Raw genomic sequence first — 19102 nt, forward strand, 5'->3', positions numbered from 1 at the left:
GCTTTTTTTCCTCCTATTTTTTCCAAACTGTTTTTTTTAAAGGAGAAGGCAAAAAATACTTTCTAACAAGTATATTTGAGAATGGAAGGGTTTTCTTGATTCCAAATGAGACTAAAAAAAAGCATTTAGTTAGCAAATTAGTGCAAGTAAATAAAATTGTTAAGGACAGTTGGAAGAGTATTTGGGTAATTTCAGATTCAGACTGTGACCTCCCTTCAATAATCAGGATTTTCTTCTGGCCCTTAAAAATACAGTTGCATTTCAAAAATGAAAATTTGAAATTATTAAAAATATAACGATAACAGAAGATATTTATGGTTTTGAATAAAGATTTTTGGTTTGGTTTCTCAGTTTTCTTTTTAAAATGTTGCTGTTTCACTGAAACAGTCTCATTCTGAAGAGTACAATGTTCAGGGAAATGTTTTGGCTCTCCATGAAGAGAGAAACAGTAATAAGATAATCAGTGATGCTAAGATAATTCATTGATATTTTTATTTAACAGGCTTATACTAAAGAAAGTGCTGAGTTATTGAACCACAAAAGCATGCACATTGAAGATGCTGTTCAAGAACTAATGTCTGTATTTAAACAGAATTATGAAATTGAATATCCTAAGAAAACCTCAGAAAGCCCCATTTTACCAGGTAAGTGATGTTGATTATTTTAATGATGATCTGTCCCTCGTTCTGTAGATTTAGCTAGTATGTATCAAAATTTAATTGTTTTAGCTGACTTTCTTCAAACTTCTCTCTCCCACTACGGTTTGATCTGTGTCACAGTTGTGCCTTCAATTACCTCTGTTAAACTAAACCTCTAGCCTGTGAAATACAGAGGTAATTCAGTGTTTCAATATTGGAGTTTCTAGAATTAAACTCTGTCCTTTTGTTTAGACTACCAAGGTATTTGCTCTAGAGGAAGAACATTGTGGTTCCATTTCTCTTAGTCACTTATAATATTATACACCACCTCCCCCCAGTGAAATCCAGTCTTCCTCTTTCCTCAGCTCTATGGGGTATTTGATACTGTCCCTCTCTCTGTGACTTTTCTGTCACAGTAGGATTGTATCTCAAATACCAGTGCTTTACTAGCTGGTCAGTTTAAATTAGTACAGTTATTTGACTGTCAACTGCTAGCATATGAGGCTCACAGCTCATCAGTATGGCTGGTTCCCACTGCTCTGGGATGCGTTACAAAGATTTTAGGAGGTGCTATACCATTATAGGTGAAATAGTTTATAGCTGAAGAAAACGTTTTGAAGAAAAATGTATTTTGAGGCTTATTCAGTAATGGAGCTCCTTTTCTTACACAGCATTTTTCCCTTTTGGGTTCAGTTTCCTCCAGATATAGGGGCATAGTCAGGGTCAATGCTCCAGTTATTTCAGTACCATGGAACCAGAAAAACCTGATGGAAAGATACTTCTTTGTGTTTTGTTAAACTGTTTATCTTGATATCACACACACACTCCCTCCCCCCCATTTCGAGCTGATATATCCATGTCTGCCTAGCTATCTTTAATAACATATTTGTAGCGCAAGGTGTCTCTTAGGCTGAGGCTTATAGGTTGGGGTCTTAACCAGATTCCTGGTGTAAAAAAAAAAAAGGTGTGAAATAAAACTAACTAGCTGATCTGGGTACTACTAAAATAAAAATCAGTATTGTTTTGTCTGTAAAGAGAAGGAACAGCATGGTTCAAAGCAGAACACTATGTTTGGTTAACAAGTTTTTGGTTTTTGTTTTCTTTTTTTAAATTTGCAGTAAACAAAAAGCGTATAGTGTTTGGAGATAATGAAAATGAGAGTGAAAAGAGTACTTCCACATCTTCTCATGATAAAGAAGATGAGTTTAAAAAGGTATTTTGTAATAAGAAAGGAATTTTTTTCAGACCAATCATATTAGTAAATAGTATCCTGAGTTTCGGTAGATAGAAGTCTTACAGAAAGACATCACATAAAGAATATCAAATGTCATGTAAAAATTATGAAATAGTTTTCATGCTACTGATTATTACATGTTGCTGTATTTTTGTTGTTCTTAATCCAGTACAGTGAGATTTTGCTGTATTTGTCTCTTATTTGAAAAAAAGTACATATGTACCAATTTTTTTGCATAATTCATGGTGATTTTACAGAGAGCTTTTCTGAAGGAGTATGAGACTTCAGCCAGATCTCAGTATTCTATCTCTGAATAAGACAAATTGAGCTTCCTCAGATACTGTATTCTCTTTTTCATGCAGCTTTTACTTATTTACTTACTTAAAAGCTTCCCCCCCCCAACTTCTCCCCTTGTATTTTTCATGTAGCTTCCAATATAAATTCCTTCAGACAAAGCCTAGTATGTTTGACTTAAAACATTTAAAAATAATATTCGGGTTCCTGTCTGAATACAGTATGGAATAATGTGCATTTTATTTATTGCAGAAATCTAAAGAGTTGGTTGCCTATTTCAGTTACCAGCTGCTAGACAGCCTCCAGAAAGCCACCCGGCTGTCTTTGGATAGTCTTAAAAAAAGAATATTTGTTTCAAAGTAAGTTGCAAATGAAAGGTTCCTTCAATAGTATTACCAGAACAAAGTTATTTTTATATTATTATAATCATTTAAAGATACATTTACATGTGTAATAATACGTGCACATGTATCATTAGTCAAACAGTTCCAAACCTCTTGGTCTTGGACCTTTTAGCTCAAGCAAAACATTGAGAACATTCACTTTTGGTTGCAGTGATGCTTTGGGCCCACACTTTGGGCCCACACTTTTATGCTTCAGTTCTTTGTGTTGCTAGTTATAGTCTATGCACTTGTGTTTGTGCAGAAAATGAAGTTTATTTCTAGTATTGTTTCCCCTCTGCCTGCATCCTTTTTTATTCCCATATGTTTTTCCTTGGGATTGCTTTCAAGATGCTGTTACTACAATTAGTCCAACACAAATGACTAGAGCTTAAGTGATCATTCTATGTAATGTATGGTAGTGTGCCTATATGTTCATCTCATTTCAGATTATTTCTGAAATGTGCTGTGCACAAGCATGGCTGTGCACTCACAATTGTTTCCCATGGGTTAAAGATCACCTATGCATTCGTTATGAATTCTATATGATAATGTCAAGATCCATACGATTTTATAATTCTCCCGTATCCAGTATAATTTCTATAGATTCTTCCCTGCTCAAACAGGCATACACTTCAGAGACAGAATTGCTTCAGTATAATATATTGTATATTGGAGAGTCTACTTAGAATTCTATTGAGAGAATTAAGTTGAAGCAGGTGAACTTGATGGTGTTTTTTCGTTAATGTATGTTGAAGACTGAGTTCTTTTTCTGAGGACATCTTTCATAGAAAATGTGTTGAAATCCCGATCTTATTTAAGTCAATAGGAATTTATTTGGGTGTTTCCTTTATATTTATCTGTGGTATCGTATTATTGATTTCTCTCTTATTTGGTCACCATGTAGTGTCATAGCATTTAGAAATTGTAATTTGCACTTTAGTTTCTACTTTTGAGTGGGTTCAAGTCATGTGTTTATAATTTTTCCCTAGCTTATCATCTTCAAAACTTTCATTTTTCTGTTCTGTTGAATGTTTATCTAAAATGTAATGAAGCAACTTTTACTCATTATAGGTTGTTACATGAAATGATCAGTAAAACCTTCTTATGTCCTAATCAAAGCACTGGCAGAGTTCCATCATTAAGGCATTAAATTCCATTAAATTAAAACATTAGAATCCAGAGTCAGAAAATATTCTGGTTAAAAAAATATCTAAAAGCAATGGCTGGATCCAGGGTAACCTCTGTCTGAATGATGGAGCTCTGGGTATTATCGTTACCCTTTAAATAAGAAGCTTCTGTAAGTTTTGTCAAGTAGTTCATAACTTAATATGAAAATTCTTCATGACAGTCTGCCCAGAAAAGGTAGCTCAAAATTTTGTTTCTAAGATAATTTGAGGGGATTTCATGGTGAAGTATTTATGACATGTTTCAAAATTATTTTCAGCAAAACTACATTTGGGAGGACAAAGCTTTCTGCCCATTCGAGCAAATTTGAAGAGGTGGCTTCTCTTATAAAAGTGGAACTACACCTTGCTATTCCCAATGTGGTAAGTTATGTGTCATATAGGTAAGGTAAAATACACTGCCTTGTCGTTATCTTTGTATTTGCCTAAGATCAGAATGTGGGCACACATCTACTGAACTGGCATCCATTTCAGTGTAGAACAGTTGCTCAGGCCTTTCAGTGTGCTGAGAGCACTAATGAAATGTGCTCACAAGTCCCCGTGTTCCTGGTTTCTGTCTTAGTGGTACTTGCAGAACTTGCTCTTTTATTCTTCTTGTGTGTTTCAGCAATTATATTGCAATCTGTTCATCAGTGTTCTTTGCAGAATTATTACAGTTCTCCTAAATGTGTAACAATTGCATTGCTGAAATAGATTTTTCATGTGTGTTTTTTATTTTAACTGTTTTGTTCCTTGCATGATTTAAATACTTAATTGAATTAAAAAAATGAACATTATCTTTGCTCAGATTGGCTTGGGTCATCTCAATAGGAAGTAAGATGACCAGAAGGAGGAACACTGAACAAAAATAAGAAGATTCAAAACCAAAAAAACTGTGGATTTCTGTGTGCAGAGGACAAAAAGGCAGCTTAACTGCAAAGAACTAATGCATGCATTTGTTTGTGTTTTGTAGAGTAAGATAACTCTGTGGCAGTGATATGTGTAGTATTTTATTTTATGCATGAGAAGATGATAACTTAATATTTAGTTGCCTTATAAAGATTAAAAGTTTTATACTCATGGAGATATAATGAAAGGAAGGATCTGTTTTAAGGTGATATTCCTTTGCCATCGAACCAGTGTTCATAGTGTCATTCTGTTGTACTTTCACACTTTGTGTACACATGGTATATAAGGTCTGTCAAAGTGTAGACTTTTTATCTTATTGATATTTTTCTAAGCATAAAGCCCCAGGTTCCACCCACTGCAAGGGGAAGTGCATCTATCTTTCTTAACCAGTCCTCTGAAATGCTTGACTGATCCAGGGCAGTAATCAAGTAATGCTGGGTAAAATACAACTTTGCTAATGCTGATAGGATTTTGCAAGATCCTTGCTTTTGTGCATGCAACTGCTCAATCCATGAGATTGATTGGTGGGTGTTGGGACTGATCCTGTTAAACATCTTTGTTGGCGACAGGGACAGTGGGATTGAGCGCGCCCTCAGCAAGTTTGCCGATGACACCAAGCTGTGTGGTTCAGTTGATATGCTGGAGGGAAGGGATGCAATCCAGAGACATGCTTGAGAGGTGGGCTAATGCCAACCTCATGAAGTTCAATAAAGCGAAGTGCAAGGTCCTACACCTGGGTTGGGGCAATTCCAGGCACAGCTACAGGTTGGGTGGAGAAGTGATTCACGGCAGCCCTGCGGAGAAGGACTTGGGGGTGTTGGTCAATGAGAAACTGAACAGGAGCCAGCTTCAGTGTGCGCTCGCAGCCCAGAAACCAACCGTGTCCTGGGCTGCATCAAAAGAAGTATGACCAGCAGGTTGAAGGAGGTAATCCTGCCCCTCTACTCTGCTCTCGTGAGACCCCACTTGGAGTACTGTGTGCAGTTCTGGTGTCCTCAACATAAGAAGGACATGGAGCTGTTGGAGCAAGTCCAGAGGAGGGCCACGAGGATGATAAGGCGGCTTGAGCACCTCCCGTATGAAGACAGGCTGAGAAAGTTGGGGCTGTTCAGCCTGGAGAAGAGAAGGCTGCGTGGAGACTTCATAGCAGCCTTCCAGTATCTGAAAGGGGCCTACAAGGATGCTAGGGAAGGACTCTTCATTAGGGACTGTAGCAATAGGACAAGGGGTAATGGCTTCAAATTTAAACAGGGGAAGTTCAGGTTAGATATAAGGAAGAAGTTCCTTACTGTGAGGGTGGTGAGGCACTGGAAAAGGTTGCCCAAGGAAGTTGTGAATGCTCCATCCCTGGCAGTGTGCAAGGCCAGGTTGGACAGAGCCTTGGGTGACATGGTTTAGCATGTGGTGTCCCTGCCCATGGCAGGGGGTTTGGAACTAGATGATCTTAAGGTCCTTTTCAGTCCTAACCATTTTATGATTCTGAAATGTTCTGTAACTTTTAAGCAGTTTGTATCCCAGTTGTGAACACTCCTATGGATGATTGTATCCTTTCAGAATGATAGCTTGCACATGAAAGCTATGAGATGATGTTCTAAGGACTATATTTGAGGATTAAGCATATCTAGCATTAAGCATATCACAAGAGTGATCTTTCTTGTCAATTTTAACAAGAAATGCCATTTTTCTATTCTTTCCTGGATCACTCTTAGGTAGATTCTTCCTCCTGCTTAGTATTTTTGAGAAACTGATGTGTGCCTTTACTCCACATTATCCTACATAGAATTATTTTCAAAGAAGGACAAGACAAAGTCACAATTATCATTATTGCTGCCAATACAGTTCAAAAAGTTTTGGGTTCAGGACTTTATGGCTGTTTGTGTAATACTAAATAAAACAGGCTAGAGGCTGTCCTTTGACCTCAAAGTGAGCTGATGTGAGATTGTGTGCATCCACTGTAATAAATGCTTTTCTTTCTGACTCCAGGAGTTTGCATTCAAACTGTGTTGGGAACAGCTCCTGACATGTTTTATGCACCAAACTGTGCCTGATTTTTTTCTGGGAGAATGGGGTTTTTTTGGGGTTTTTTTTGCACCATCCCAAACTATTCTAACCATATTAGCATTTATGCAGTGGATGATGGCAGACCAGAGCCTGGGGTTTGACCCTATTCTGTTTGCTAGTTGTTCTTGATTCAGATCAAGAATCCTTGTTTTCCTTCTGGCTCTTTTTATTATGTGCTCCAGTAGTTGAATATGAGTTCTCCTTCTCTTCTGACTCAGGTATTAGATTGCTTTCAGAATTATGATACAAAATCCATGCCAAATATACAAGTTGGCATCTTCAGGGCTACTGCATGGAGTTCCACTACTTTACTAAATACTGTGCTCTTCCAAAAGTTTCTGAGGTAATGAAACCTTTGGGAGAGAAGAAACTATTTGGGAGAAAATAAATTATTCAACTAAAACCTTTGGCACTTTGATCCAGATGATTTTGTTTATCTGAAATTACTCACAGTGTGAATACATGTGTAGAAAAGCACTTTAAAGGAGAGGTTCTGTAGCTGTAGATCTTTAAAATAAGCTGACTGTATGTATTTTTATGACCATCTCTCTTACAGTTCTCTCTCTCAGAATTTAGTGGTTAAGAGCAACAGAGAGGAGGATCTTGGCATCCTTTTCTAATGCTTCTAGAATGCAGGAAACAAGGCTTGTGACAATCTATAGAAGATCATTATAAAAATGCTATTTAAAATGTTGTAGGAATTGTAAACACATTGTAAAAAAACCCTCAATAAATCCATCTACTTATACACTTGTGTATCATTTTAACCAAGTTATGACTGTACAAATAGATAACAGGTCACTAGAGTATGTACCAGTTATTTAGAGGCAATTCTGAGCCAAGCTGTTACATTTCCCAGCTTGTCTCCTGGGGCAAGTTCCACAATTCACTACGAGTGGAGTAAAACTGAGATCCTAAAAAGTGACAGTTGCATTTATTTCAACGTTTCAACTGTTTTAAATAGGTAATGGTCCCCAGTTTAGACGATATGCAGCAAGCTATCAATCGCATGATTCAGTTAATACTGGAAGTAAATCGCGGAGTTGCTCAGTGGGGACAGAAGCATTTGCAAAAATCTAGATTAAAACCAGAAGCAAGCAAACGACAATTATCCTCAGCGGGATTACCAGGAAAAGTGAAAAAAAAAAAGGAAAGTAAGTGGTTTGGTTTTGTTTTTCTTTTACTTATTTTAACTTTTGTCTTTAATAAAAATGTCATATATAAATGTTTGTGAATAAGCTTACTTTCCTTCAAGAAGGCCAACTGTGGATTATCTTACATTAAATTGTTTGGTTTGTTTTGATTTAATTAGCTGTATTTTCCAGAAATAACTTTTCAGGCTTATGTAAGTGAAACTCTGAGAAACAATAAACAAACCAATCTTAAAAAAGTTACTAGATTCTGAATCTCCTATTTAATTTGAGGCCAAGTAAGCTTGTTAATTTATCTTTTTACCTGCTTACTGTGGAATGTAACCATAATGACATAGTTAAATCATAAACAATGATTGTAAATGAGCTTTCATTGGAATGTTGAGAATAGAGCAAGAGCCAGTTTAATAATTAGATTCCAGTGAAGATTTTAATTCTTGGCTGCATTCCTAGAATGGATTATAAGACATTTCAAGTCTTTGTTCATGTGAATATTCAGTCTGTAGATAGACCAGCATCCACTTTAGTGAGATATTTTTTACCTTTGTATTATTTCTAAGCATCCCTCCATATGCTTTGCAAGCATCTACAAAAGCCCAAATGTATTTTTACCATCAGGTTCTCTTAGCTGCTTGGCTGAGCCATTGACCTGCAATGCAGTTGTATCTTTGTTGTGATTCCTTTGAAAAGTCTTTAACATCTTGGGCAGTTTTTCATTTCGATAGTCCAGAGCTGGGATGTTGTTCTTCCACAGATGTGCTTTGTATAATTTTTAAGGTCTTTTAATGGGCTTCAAGCAGAGTGATAGGAAACTGTCCTCGTCAGTCATAGCCTTTTCCTCTGCTGTGTCAAAATACAACATCAACAAGTAACCATTTTCATCACCTTTAAACTACTCATCAGCAGCACCTGGGGGCATATGTTAATATTTGCTCTGAGCTAATGAGCAATGAGATCTATATATATCTAATGAGCAATGATAATGAGATCTATAGGAGTACATTGGCAAGGATAGATCAATCTGAGACTGTTTCCAGTGACCAGATCTCTCAAAAGGTCTTCAGAATAAAAGAGAACTTGGAGTTGTATTAAATCCCCCCATTAAACAATGTATGTTGTGGGAAGAGTGGATTTTATTTCTCCGTTCTCTTAAATCTGCTTCAGAATGCTCAGACATCATTATGACAGAATGGGCTTATTAGATCTCAGGGATATCAGTGTCTAGATTGACCCTGGTTGTCTCAGCAATTCATCTAAGATGGAGAGACATGATTAAGTGCATTTTATTTTCCTTTTATCTGAGCTTATCTGAGTGGAGACAGGCCTTGTCTTTCAACATCAACAGTGTAACCAGAGCAGCAGCTACCAGTGTCTAAACTGCCTTTGAAAGCATTTGTGGAGGCAAGAGGTTTATGAGATTTAGGAAAATCTCTAGATTGTCCTTTCTATCTCCCTGGCCCCCTCCCCCCCTTTTTTTTTCTTCATTCAGTTCTACACTCTTTCAGAAAAGACTCAAAATACTTTGGAATTAGCAGTTTGTAAGACAAGAGCAGCTTCAATGCATGACAAACATTATTTCTGCACTCATTAATATATGACTTGGAAAAGCTTAGCATCTTTTTTAAAACCACTAAATAGAATGACAAGGAGCTATGTATTTGAAGCATGTTAGAGTTCAAGAAACTTACACTGTTTTAAGGGGTTTATACAATTAAAAGCCTCTGTATTAATTTCTAAAAAACATAAAATAATACAGAATGTTTATGAAGCTTTGTTGTACTCTGGTTACAATTAAATTACAGTGGAGAAAATGAAATTTGTGAATAAAGAAGACTGTTTTCTTGCCATTTGGAAACATTCACTCTAGCTTGAATTTCTTCTGGCTGTATAGAGCCTGGCTGAGCTAGCATTTAGTATTGTCATATTAAGCAGTCATACAGACATTTGAAGAAGGATATTCAGCCTTACTGAAGAGTATCATTACTTAACGTGCCATGCATAGGTTTAGAAGAGAATTCTTATTAAACTTTTAATGATTCATTCATTTACATATAATTTTATTTTCAGAAGGAGCTGAAGGTGTGCTTGCCAGAAAGCTAAGAAATTTTTACTCAGGTGTTGCAGAACATGAAGATGTTTCTAAATTAGTTATGCTTCTCTCTTCTTCTGTGAATTCTCTAAGAGAAGTAGCTAGTGAAGTTCTGAATGACTTTCAGAAATATAAGGTGCTATGGGCAGAAGATAGAGATGAGAAAATTCAGGTGAGTTTAATGATGATCACCTACAGGACTGTTCTTCATTAATCCTATCTTTTGAAATCAGAAAACAATGAAGGAAAACAATCAAGGAAAAAGATGTAGAAAACACATTAACAGCTGAACTTCTTATTTTGTTTTTCAGTAATGGTAGTGTATTTCCTAAGCAGAAGGAATATATCTACTTTATTTAACCTCGGATTGAGTTTTCTACGCTTCTATTTTCTATTTAATAGACTACATTATATACGCATAGATCTGTGAATATAGCATCACCTTGTTTACTACAGGAGCACTGGTATCTTTTGACTGTCGCAATGCAAGTTGTGCAGTTTATGTGGGCTAGGAAAACCCACTCTATATGCAGAACTGAGAATTTACAGTTAGTCTAATTAAAATTTTAAATCTAATCAAATAAATATTATTTGTTTGATCTAGTTACTACTGAAGAAAACAATACTGCTATATAGAAAGCCTCAATAATAATGCAGTTCAGTTTTTTACACACATGCCATAGTTTCTACATTCTTTCTTTAGCACTATGCTAACCCTTCCACTGCCTGCCTGGGTACTCTCAGACAAAAGAACAGAAGTGGGAAACAGCTTTCAGCATTTATTACTTGTCCATGCCACATAGGCATATTGAGTACAGCTCTTGTGTAACATTTCTGAACTGCAGCTTTTCAGAATCACAAAACAGTTCTAGGCTTGAGTTCTGCTCATGGAAGGAAAATGTGTTTTATTGTGATTGTTTCCCATATAATTGGGCTAACAGGGTAATCTTTCTGTAAGTGTGGACATGTATTTTTTGGTCTCTTGTTTCATCATCTGTTTTCATGAAACTGTTAGGCTTTTTACATGTCTTGGATATCTGTTTTTCTGCTAAATTTGATTGGAACTTCCCAACAAGCTTGAGAGTAACTGACAGAAATTAATAAACATGACTGCCTCATCACATGCATTTTACTATGTTAGCAAGGTTACAGAAGGCTAAAACCAGTTGTATAAATTTTCAGTAATTCCTGAATAACTGTTGACACTTGTTTTATGAAAAATGTGAGAAAGGATGTTTGCTGATTGACCTTTTAAACTACACACAGCAATTTTTTGCTAGCTGTCCATCTCTGACTGAAATTAAAGAAGAAATACTTCACTATGCTAAGTTGGAACAAGAGATGAAAGATTTAAACCCTACTATTCCTCTTGGTCCAATTGAATTGCATACAGGTATGACATTTTCTTATCTTTGCATATACAGTAAGATAATGAATATAATAGTCATGTTATTTGGTTTATTCTTGGAAATAAGCGCTTACAACATGAATAGAGATTACTGAAGAGACCTCCCTGGCTGATCAGCCAGGACTCATTCAGACCCTTCTAAGAAATCTGTCTGGAAAAAACCTTCCATTCCCCCTCCTTTTTCCTCTTTGGAGTAGTAAAATTAAATTCTGTCATGGCTGTGAAGTTATCATAGAGGCTTGATCATCCCTGGCACTCATCCCTGGCACCAAGTCAGCGAGTGATTATGAAGAGCATTGGAACCATAAATCACCTTCTTTGGTATTGGCATAAGATTAGCACATTGCTGAATTAGCTTCTTTTTCAGTATCAGTTTTTGGCTCAGCAGGAGATATGGCTACTTAGCCATTCCCATGTTTAGCATCCATAGCTCTCAGAATATCATGTGTTTTCCTGTCTACCTGTAGTGTCTTTAAAGGTAGAGAAGCTGGCACTAAGACCTGGAGTTGGAATGCGTTCCCTCAGTTCTATACGGCACTGTGCTTCAGTACCTGGTCTTCTGTGGTCCTGGCAACCTGGTACTGATTGATCATGTTACTCTGAAGAACACTCAGATGTGACTGTTGTTAATGAAAAATGCATTCTCTCCAGGCAACTGCTTGTTGAAGAATTAAGCTGTTTGTTCTATGACAGAGAAGCTAACATGTCAGGACCAGTGTCGCTGTTTTTTGTTGTTGTTTGTTTGTTTGTTTGTTTTACTTTGTGGCCAATATTATCATGGTTGCTATCTAGGGACAAGTAATAATTGTATCCCTTTCTAAATATTAAAATAATAGTATGGCCATGTTTCTAATGAGCAGCCCCCATCTTCTGAGAGATTAGATTGATTAGACTGAGAAATCATCTCTGTGCAATTTGTCTTCCTTGTACATCGGAGAAGACAGAAGCTGCACCCTTTGATGACTAGAGTTCATTGCAGAATCTTGGTGGTGTGTTATCCCTAGCTTTCTTTCAGTGAATAAGCATAAATGTTAGACTGCTAATTGAATATCCTTATTCCTGAGTGCAACTTCTTATTAATGAAACCACTCTGGAGCCAAGTAATTCACTCTGGATAACTCTTGCTGTCTATTATTATGTGACCAAGAGTGATAAGAATTGGTGTAACCAAAAGAATATGGAGATTGTTGGTGTTCACACTATCCCCTCATCTGTCACCACTGCAGCAGAGGGAGCCAAGTCCTTTAAATTCAAGATCAAAGATATTAAATGTTTTTGTGATCCGGGGAAGCGTGTATTTTTCTTGGTTTCAATTTAGTTTTGGGAATTGATTTATTATCATTTACATATTCTAGTTTCTGGACAGTGTACAATACTTTTCTTGAATTACCTCTGACCTTCAAGAACCATATTTTAATGATAACATTATTAAAGAAGAAACTATATCTGCTGTAAAACAGGTTATATGCTGCTAGTATCTTTTGGTTTCTTTCATCAGAGTACAAAATACTGTCTATTAAAACCTGAATTTATTCTGATAAGAAGTTAGAGTGCAAATGATTGGCTTTTCTATCTCGTCACTGTTGGTTTGTGTTTATATATTAACTGCATATGATATGTGACACCTTACAGTTTTAGTTGTGGAGTATTCCAAATCCCAATATTGAAATCGCAAGATGCCATTTCAAGTATAAACCATTTAAGCAACATTGATCTTAAATGTATATTAACATTTGATTAATTTGTATCAAAGGTACTATCTGAAAATCAACAATAATAAGTAGGCATTTCCTCCTTCTTTTATCTTCTTTATATGTTGTATTGGATAAGCTGACCAATATGTTTTACAGGTATCATAATATACAGTGCAAGAATAGAAATATATTTAAGTATAGTTTAAATTGTTTCAAAATGCAGTAGTTGGATTGGCTGTCTGCTTTTCCTAATTACTGTTAAAGAACCATAAATGATGATGCGGGGGCTTTTTTTACACGAAAAAAAAGATTGATTTTTTTTTTTTTTTTTTTTTTAAATCAGGACCACTGCAAACAGCTTTAGCAATTGAAGCCAAAACCTGGAAGATGCTCCTCTGTCATTATTTAAATGAGAAATATAAAAAGAAAATGACAGATATGATGTCATTCATAACTGAATATTTAAAGAAAATGTCTCGACCTTTGCGTGACTTAGATGATGTCAGATTCGCAATGGAAGCTTTATCTATCATACGTGATAAAGAAATAGAAATGGATATGACTCTGGGACCTATTGAAGTAAGATGACTTTTTTATCTTAATTAATAATAGTATATAGTAGGAGTCATAAAAAAACCTGAGAACTCAAACAATGAGTTTACTGTCCTAAAGGATGTAGAGTGAAGATGGGAAACAAAGTAATATTTTTGTTGTTATTTTTAATATGAATTATTAATTAGTATTACTTAGCTAGATACTGTATAAATGCAGAACAGAAAAAAAGTATTCTCTCTCAAATTATAATATAAATGCAATCTAGGAGACAACATGCAGGAATTAGCAGATGAGAGCAGAAGATAAGAGAGCAGTAGTCTCCCTTTTGCTGTGTGCTTTTCCATTAGTCTTAATCCTTTTAACTTTTCTGCATCTATCAAAAAACATCTTGATCATGTGACCTCTTTAAGTATAACCAGAATATATTAATGGAGTCACACATCATTGTATGCTGTCAGTAACTTGCAGTATTCTTTTAGTTTTCCCTATAAGAAAGAAGCTAAAAGAAGCTCATTCTTTTGTTATATATTTGGTATTTATTATCACACTTTAAAATGGTCAGCTTAATAGCACACATTTGTGTTAAATTGTAATCCACCTTCTGGAGGAGGAGTTGTATTGCTGTAGAGTAACATTTTCTTTCTTGAGGACTGTTCTATTAAGATGATACCAGAAGGAACTTTCAGAGGATTGTTGTCATGATAATCATACTTATAGATGTTAAATAAAATGAGCAAGAGGAACTGAATTCAGCACTGTCTATTTGCTAGCTTTTACAAGTGTAGGAAATTATGCAAAACTTATAAATAAATAAAAGGTGTAAAAATATGAAGTATGAACATTGCTTATTTATTTACAACTGCTCCTGGCACCTTGATATGAATATTGGGTTAAAGGCTCTTTCCCAAACCATTCATATTCTATATATCTTGCAAGCATTTATGCCCTTTCTATATTAAGGTAGTGAGTTCCATTAATATCAGTAGGGCTAGTGGTGTTACCAAGTAAGTCTTAGATTTTTTTTTATGAGATTTCCTTAAATGATGAAAGAATATAGATCTGATAAAATAAAGACATATCTGTGATATAGAACAATGGCAACTGATTGGTAATTTCAATGTTGGTTTTTTGTTCTTGGCAGATTTAATTAGAACTTTGTTGATGGGGTCATTAGTCTTTATATTTCTTACTAGAACATGATTGAAGGAAGGAGAGCTTGATGCAAGGAAAAGTAGGGCTCAAAGGAGATTGACTATCAAGGAAGAATCATGCCTGATCAACTTGACTAGGCAATCTCCGGAGGCCCATTTCAACTTCAGTGGTTCAGGGAGACTATGAAATATGAAAATAATCTTATTTTTAAATAATGCCATGTGTGTAGGAACAGAATAATAAGCAGAAGACAGGCAAATGAGTTGTTAATGAGAACGAGTGTTGAAAAAGGTTCACTCTGTAACAGATACACATTCAGGCATTTGATAGTTTGGCAAACAGTAATAAATATTTTAGAGGTGGTGTGGCAAAACATTTAAAAATATATAGTTTAGTGAGCATAATTATTCAGAGTTAGGAAAAAATAACTTGTACATTCAGGTGGAATAAAAATACCATTGAAATGGTAAAATTTTATGTATTTATAATATTAAATTTATGGTGTTTGTATATTGTTTTCTAGTATTTCAGTGAAGACATCTTTGAAGAAATATTTTTGCTGTTGTTCCCTAGTTTTTCAGTCATTATCCCTATTTAAAAAAAAACCAAATAAGTATCTATAAATTACATGAACAGACTTTCTTTGAAATGTTTCTTAGAAACTGGTTCTATGTTCCTGCAAATGAATTTAAAAGGCATCATTCCTAAGATTTTATTTTTTTGTCTAGGAAGCCTATGCCATTTTAAATACATGTGAAATTAAGGTTACAAAAGAAGAATCGGAAGGAGTTGACTCACTCAGATATTCTTTTAAGAAATTACAGAAAAAAGCTGTAAGTGTATAAAACTATGTTATTTTCCATTTGCCTTCATGTGCTTCTTTCAGAGTATAAATGACAATGTAGGACCAGTTGTCACTCTAGTCTGTCTTCTCACTCAGCCTCAGTTGCATACTAGTGTCTATGCCTTTTATTAGTATGTTAATTTTCTAATTTTACTTTTATAGAGCTCTTTAATACTTAGATATTACTGTAGCTTTTAGATATATGCTTATAACCTGTGAGAAAATGAGGAATGTATTATGTCTCTCTGCTGTTTCTGCTCTCCTTCATTTCCAGGTTTTGTGTCATTCTTGTCTGATCAGGAAGATTACTACCTTTAGATTACCTGGTTTTTAAGAAGTGCATATTCTGCCACTGCCCCTGCCCTGAAGTGGTGATGGCACATTTACCTGTATTGTTTAAGACAGCCTTATATCCCACAAAAGCTCAACATTTATTGAGTATTGAGAACATTAGATGGAAATGCATAGATACGTTGTTGGAGCAATTAAGTTAGAACCTGTCCCACAGATTAATCACTCTGAAAAGGAGTCAAGAGCATATTTTACATTTGCATTTCACACAGTTCTTGGTTCTTTATCTCAAGCTTTTGAATAAAGAATAAGAGTTTTTAAAGAGAAATCTGAACCATCTGTGAGGAAGAGGACGCTATCACTTTGGCTTTTGAGAATTTTTTTGGAGGGAGGGAATGAAGATAGCAGCATCTTTTTCCCCCTTTTCTATGTCCTTTTGTTCCTTCACCCACTTGTAATGAAGCATGTTCACGTAAAGGTGGTGGGGAGATTTAATTATGGTTTTTGTTTGTTTTTTCTCCACTTTTCATGTGAAAAACCAAACAAGGAGTGCCATAAAAGGAAAAATATCTGCTTAGCTGTAATTTCTATTCAGTATTTTCATACATTTATTTATAATTTTATATTCTATGTAATTCAGATATCTGTTCCTGATTTTGAAAGAAATAATTTTGATTTTAATCTTTTGCACGTCAGATCAGAGTTCAAGATGAGTTGATTCAAGTTCAGCCCAAATTTAAGACTAATTTGCTAGAATCAGTCACAGTTTTTCGGGAGGATGTGTCAAGCTTTGAAGTGTCATATGAAACTGTAAGTGAATTTAGTAGTTATATGTAAGACTTGAGTTAGTTTTCCAATATTTTTGGTTTGCGGCTGTTGGGTGCTGGTATTTTATACTGCTCAGCTACTGGATGTTCGATGCCATGGTTGCTAAGCAGTCAGCATTGTAGATCAGACTTTTCAGTATGAAGAAACAGCAATGCACACCACTCTGCAGTGGAAGAAAAGAATCCCTGTGGTACAACTTGCCATGAAATATTAACTTACAAATTAACTAACATCATAGAAATCAACTTAGAAATTGTAGCACACATGGTATCTTTGCTCACATATCAACATTAGAAAAGATGGTCTCAGGCCACTCCGTGTTTGATTTTCAGAAGAACAAAATACGAGAAATGAAAGTCTAGTTCTATTGAGTTTAATTAAGCTAAAGAATTTTTAATTTCATTAAAGTTCTATTTTCTTAGATTTACCATTTTAAGTATTGCATTACCAAGAAACATAATTTATTGGATTTTAACTATCAAAAAAATATGCATTTTGTGATGACCTGTAAATATACAATGTCCTTCAGTCACTTTGAGATCTAATATTCAGTTTTTGTTAACTGCTTGTTTAAAAGGAAGGACCTATGGCTCCAAATATTCCACCTCAGGAAGCCAGTAATAGACTACAGATCTTTCAGGTAAGAAAAAAAGCTATGAAGTTTCCAAATAATTAAAATTAGATCTGCTGTCGCTTATCCCAGCTGAACCTAGGACAGACACATGTACAATTTTTGGTATATGTGTTTTGGTGGGTATTCTCTGTAATATTATGTTAACTATACTTTAGTTTCTATCATGCAGTATTTTCCTTAATGTGGAAGGATTGATTGATTGATTGATTGATTGATGTGTAACCTTGCTTCACTCTTTATGTTTTGTGAGCAAAAATTATTGACTTAATAATAAGTAATAGAAGCAGTAGAAGAGAGAAGAGTCAAGTACGACAACTCGATAATGACTGAAAAGAAGCTAGGTTACATCAGTCACATAACCTGATCTTTTAAAGGTCATATTTTCCATTAGATAACTGTCTTTCAACTTGATATTTGTTTGTTATGAACCTTAGTTCATGTGTCCAAAACCAGTTGTTAGTTTACTTTTAATCCTACCTTCTTTCTCTGCAAGCTATAGGAACTTGAAGATTTTTTTCAACAGGACTTCTCTCAATCTCTTACATATTGTATAGACTCTGTAAAATGTAAATTCAGAATTTCTGAAAAGCAGGTTTCTGAAAGTAAATAACAGAAGGTGCTTACACCTTCTAATGCATCTAATATATACTGAAACTTGAGTGGTTTTGGCTGAATTTGCAGTATTTATTATTTTGTCAGAAGAATGCTTTATACTTATGGGTACTAACTGGCAAAATCATTCATCATTCCATTTTTCTATGTTGATCATATCCTTTGGACAGCAGTTATACTTTGAAAGTAATTTTATCTTTTGGCCCTCTTCAGTGCTTTTTTTTCAGGCTGTGTATTTTACCGTCTGATACAATTTTTTTTTTTTTTTTCCCCTTGATGATGTGGAATTCATTTCACATCCCATTTTTATAAAATGCTTCTTCAAATTATTGCTTCTTATGTAAACTTTCACTATTTGAATTCAATATATGGATTTTAGTATTATGTCACATGAGAACTCTTCAAAATTTTAGATCTAAAATATTTTCTATTACATACACTTCTAATGGAATTATTTTAAGACAAGTTTAGAGCTGTTTAATGATTTGTTATTAGACAAGATTAAATTGAAACGTATTATAAACATTTTTTTCATTTTGTCTGTATTAAATCTAATTTTATCAGGCTAACTTTGATGACCTGTGGAGAAAGTTTATCACGTACTCATCTGGTGAACAGTTGTTTGGATTGCCTGTCACAGAGTACCCAGTTTTGCATAAAGTCAGGTAAACGTGGAAATACAGCGGTCTTAGGTGTTTATTAAGTATGTTAGAAAGGCTTAGGGTACCCCAAAGAGGGAAATATAACAATATGGAAATTTTAGAAGTCTAATTAATTTGTCAATAAAAAATAATTTTATTTATTATGGTAACAGAACCATACAGGATTATTTTACTACATGTAAATATTATATGAAGGAGCAGAATATTATGTCCTTGAAATGTATAAATATAAATATATATAAGTAGATGAGTATAGTATTCAGTATTAAGTTATGGTATAAAGAACAAACAAAGAACAAACAAGGAAAAGGCAATGACAAGTCAGTGTATCACCATATGTGAAAAATATAGCTAGAGCTTTTATGAAAGACTAAATTTTTTGAAAAGCTGTACAAATGACAATCAGGTTCTAAAGTTTTTGCAATAGCCATTTCAATTGTTTGATGATGATTCACAGCAGATGAGGATATAACCCTTTCTGGACGTTTTAGATCAGCATT

At 34.8% G+C, this 19102-nt stretch overlaps 1 protein-coding gene across 1 annotated transcript in view; it reads left to right on the plus strand.

The window, feature by feature from the left end:
- Nucleotides 1–19102, plus strand: part of DNAH8 (dynein axonemal heavy chain 8) — a 142609-nt gene that overhangs the window by 29332 nt on the left and 94175 nt on the right. Inside the window, 12 exon segments of the mRNA XM_030499954.1 lie at nt 503–644; nt 1757–1851; nt 2419–2543; nt 4036–4096; nt 7647–7836; nt 9904–10094; nt 11189–11315; nt 13368–13603; nt 15460–15564; nt 16563–16676; nt 17272–17334; nt 18505–18605. Coding sequence (XP_030355814.1) covers nt 503–644; nt 1757–1851; nt 2419–2543; nt 4036–4096; nt 7647–7836; nt 9904–10094; nt 11189–11315; nt 13368–13603; nt 15460–15564; nt 16563–16676; nt 17272–17334; nt 18505–18605 — 1550 coding nt within the window.

This window comes from Strigops habroptila, chromosome 10 (assembly GCF_004027225.2).
Source record: "Strigops habroptila isolate Jane chromosome 10, bStrHab1.2.pri, whole genome shotgun sequence".
Taxonomy (NCBI): Eukaryota; Metazoa; Chordata; class Aves; order Psittaciformes; family Psittacidae; genus Strigops; species Strigops habroptila.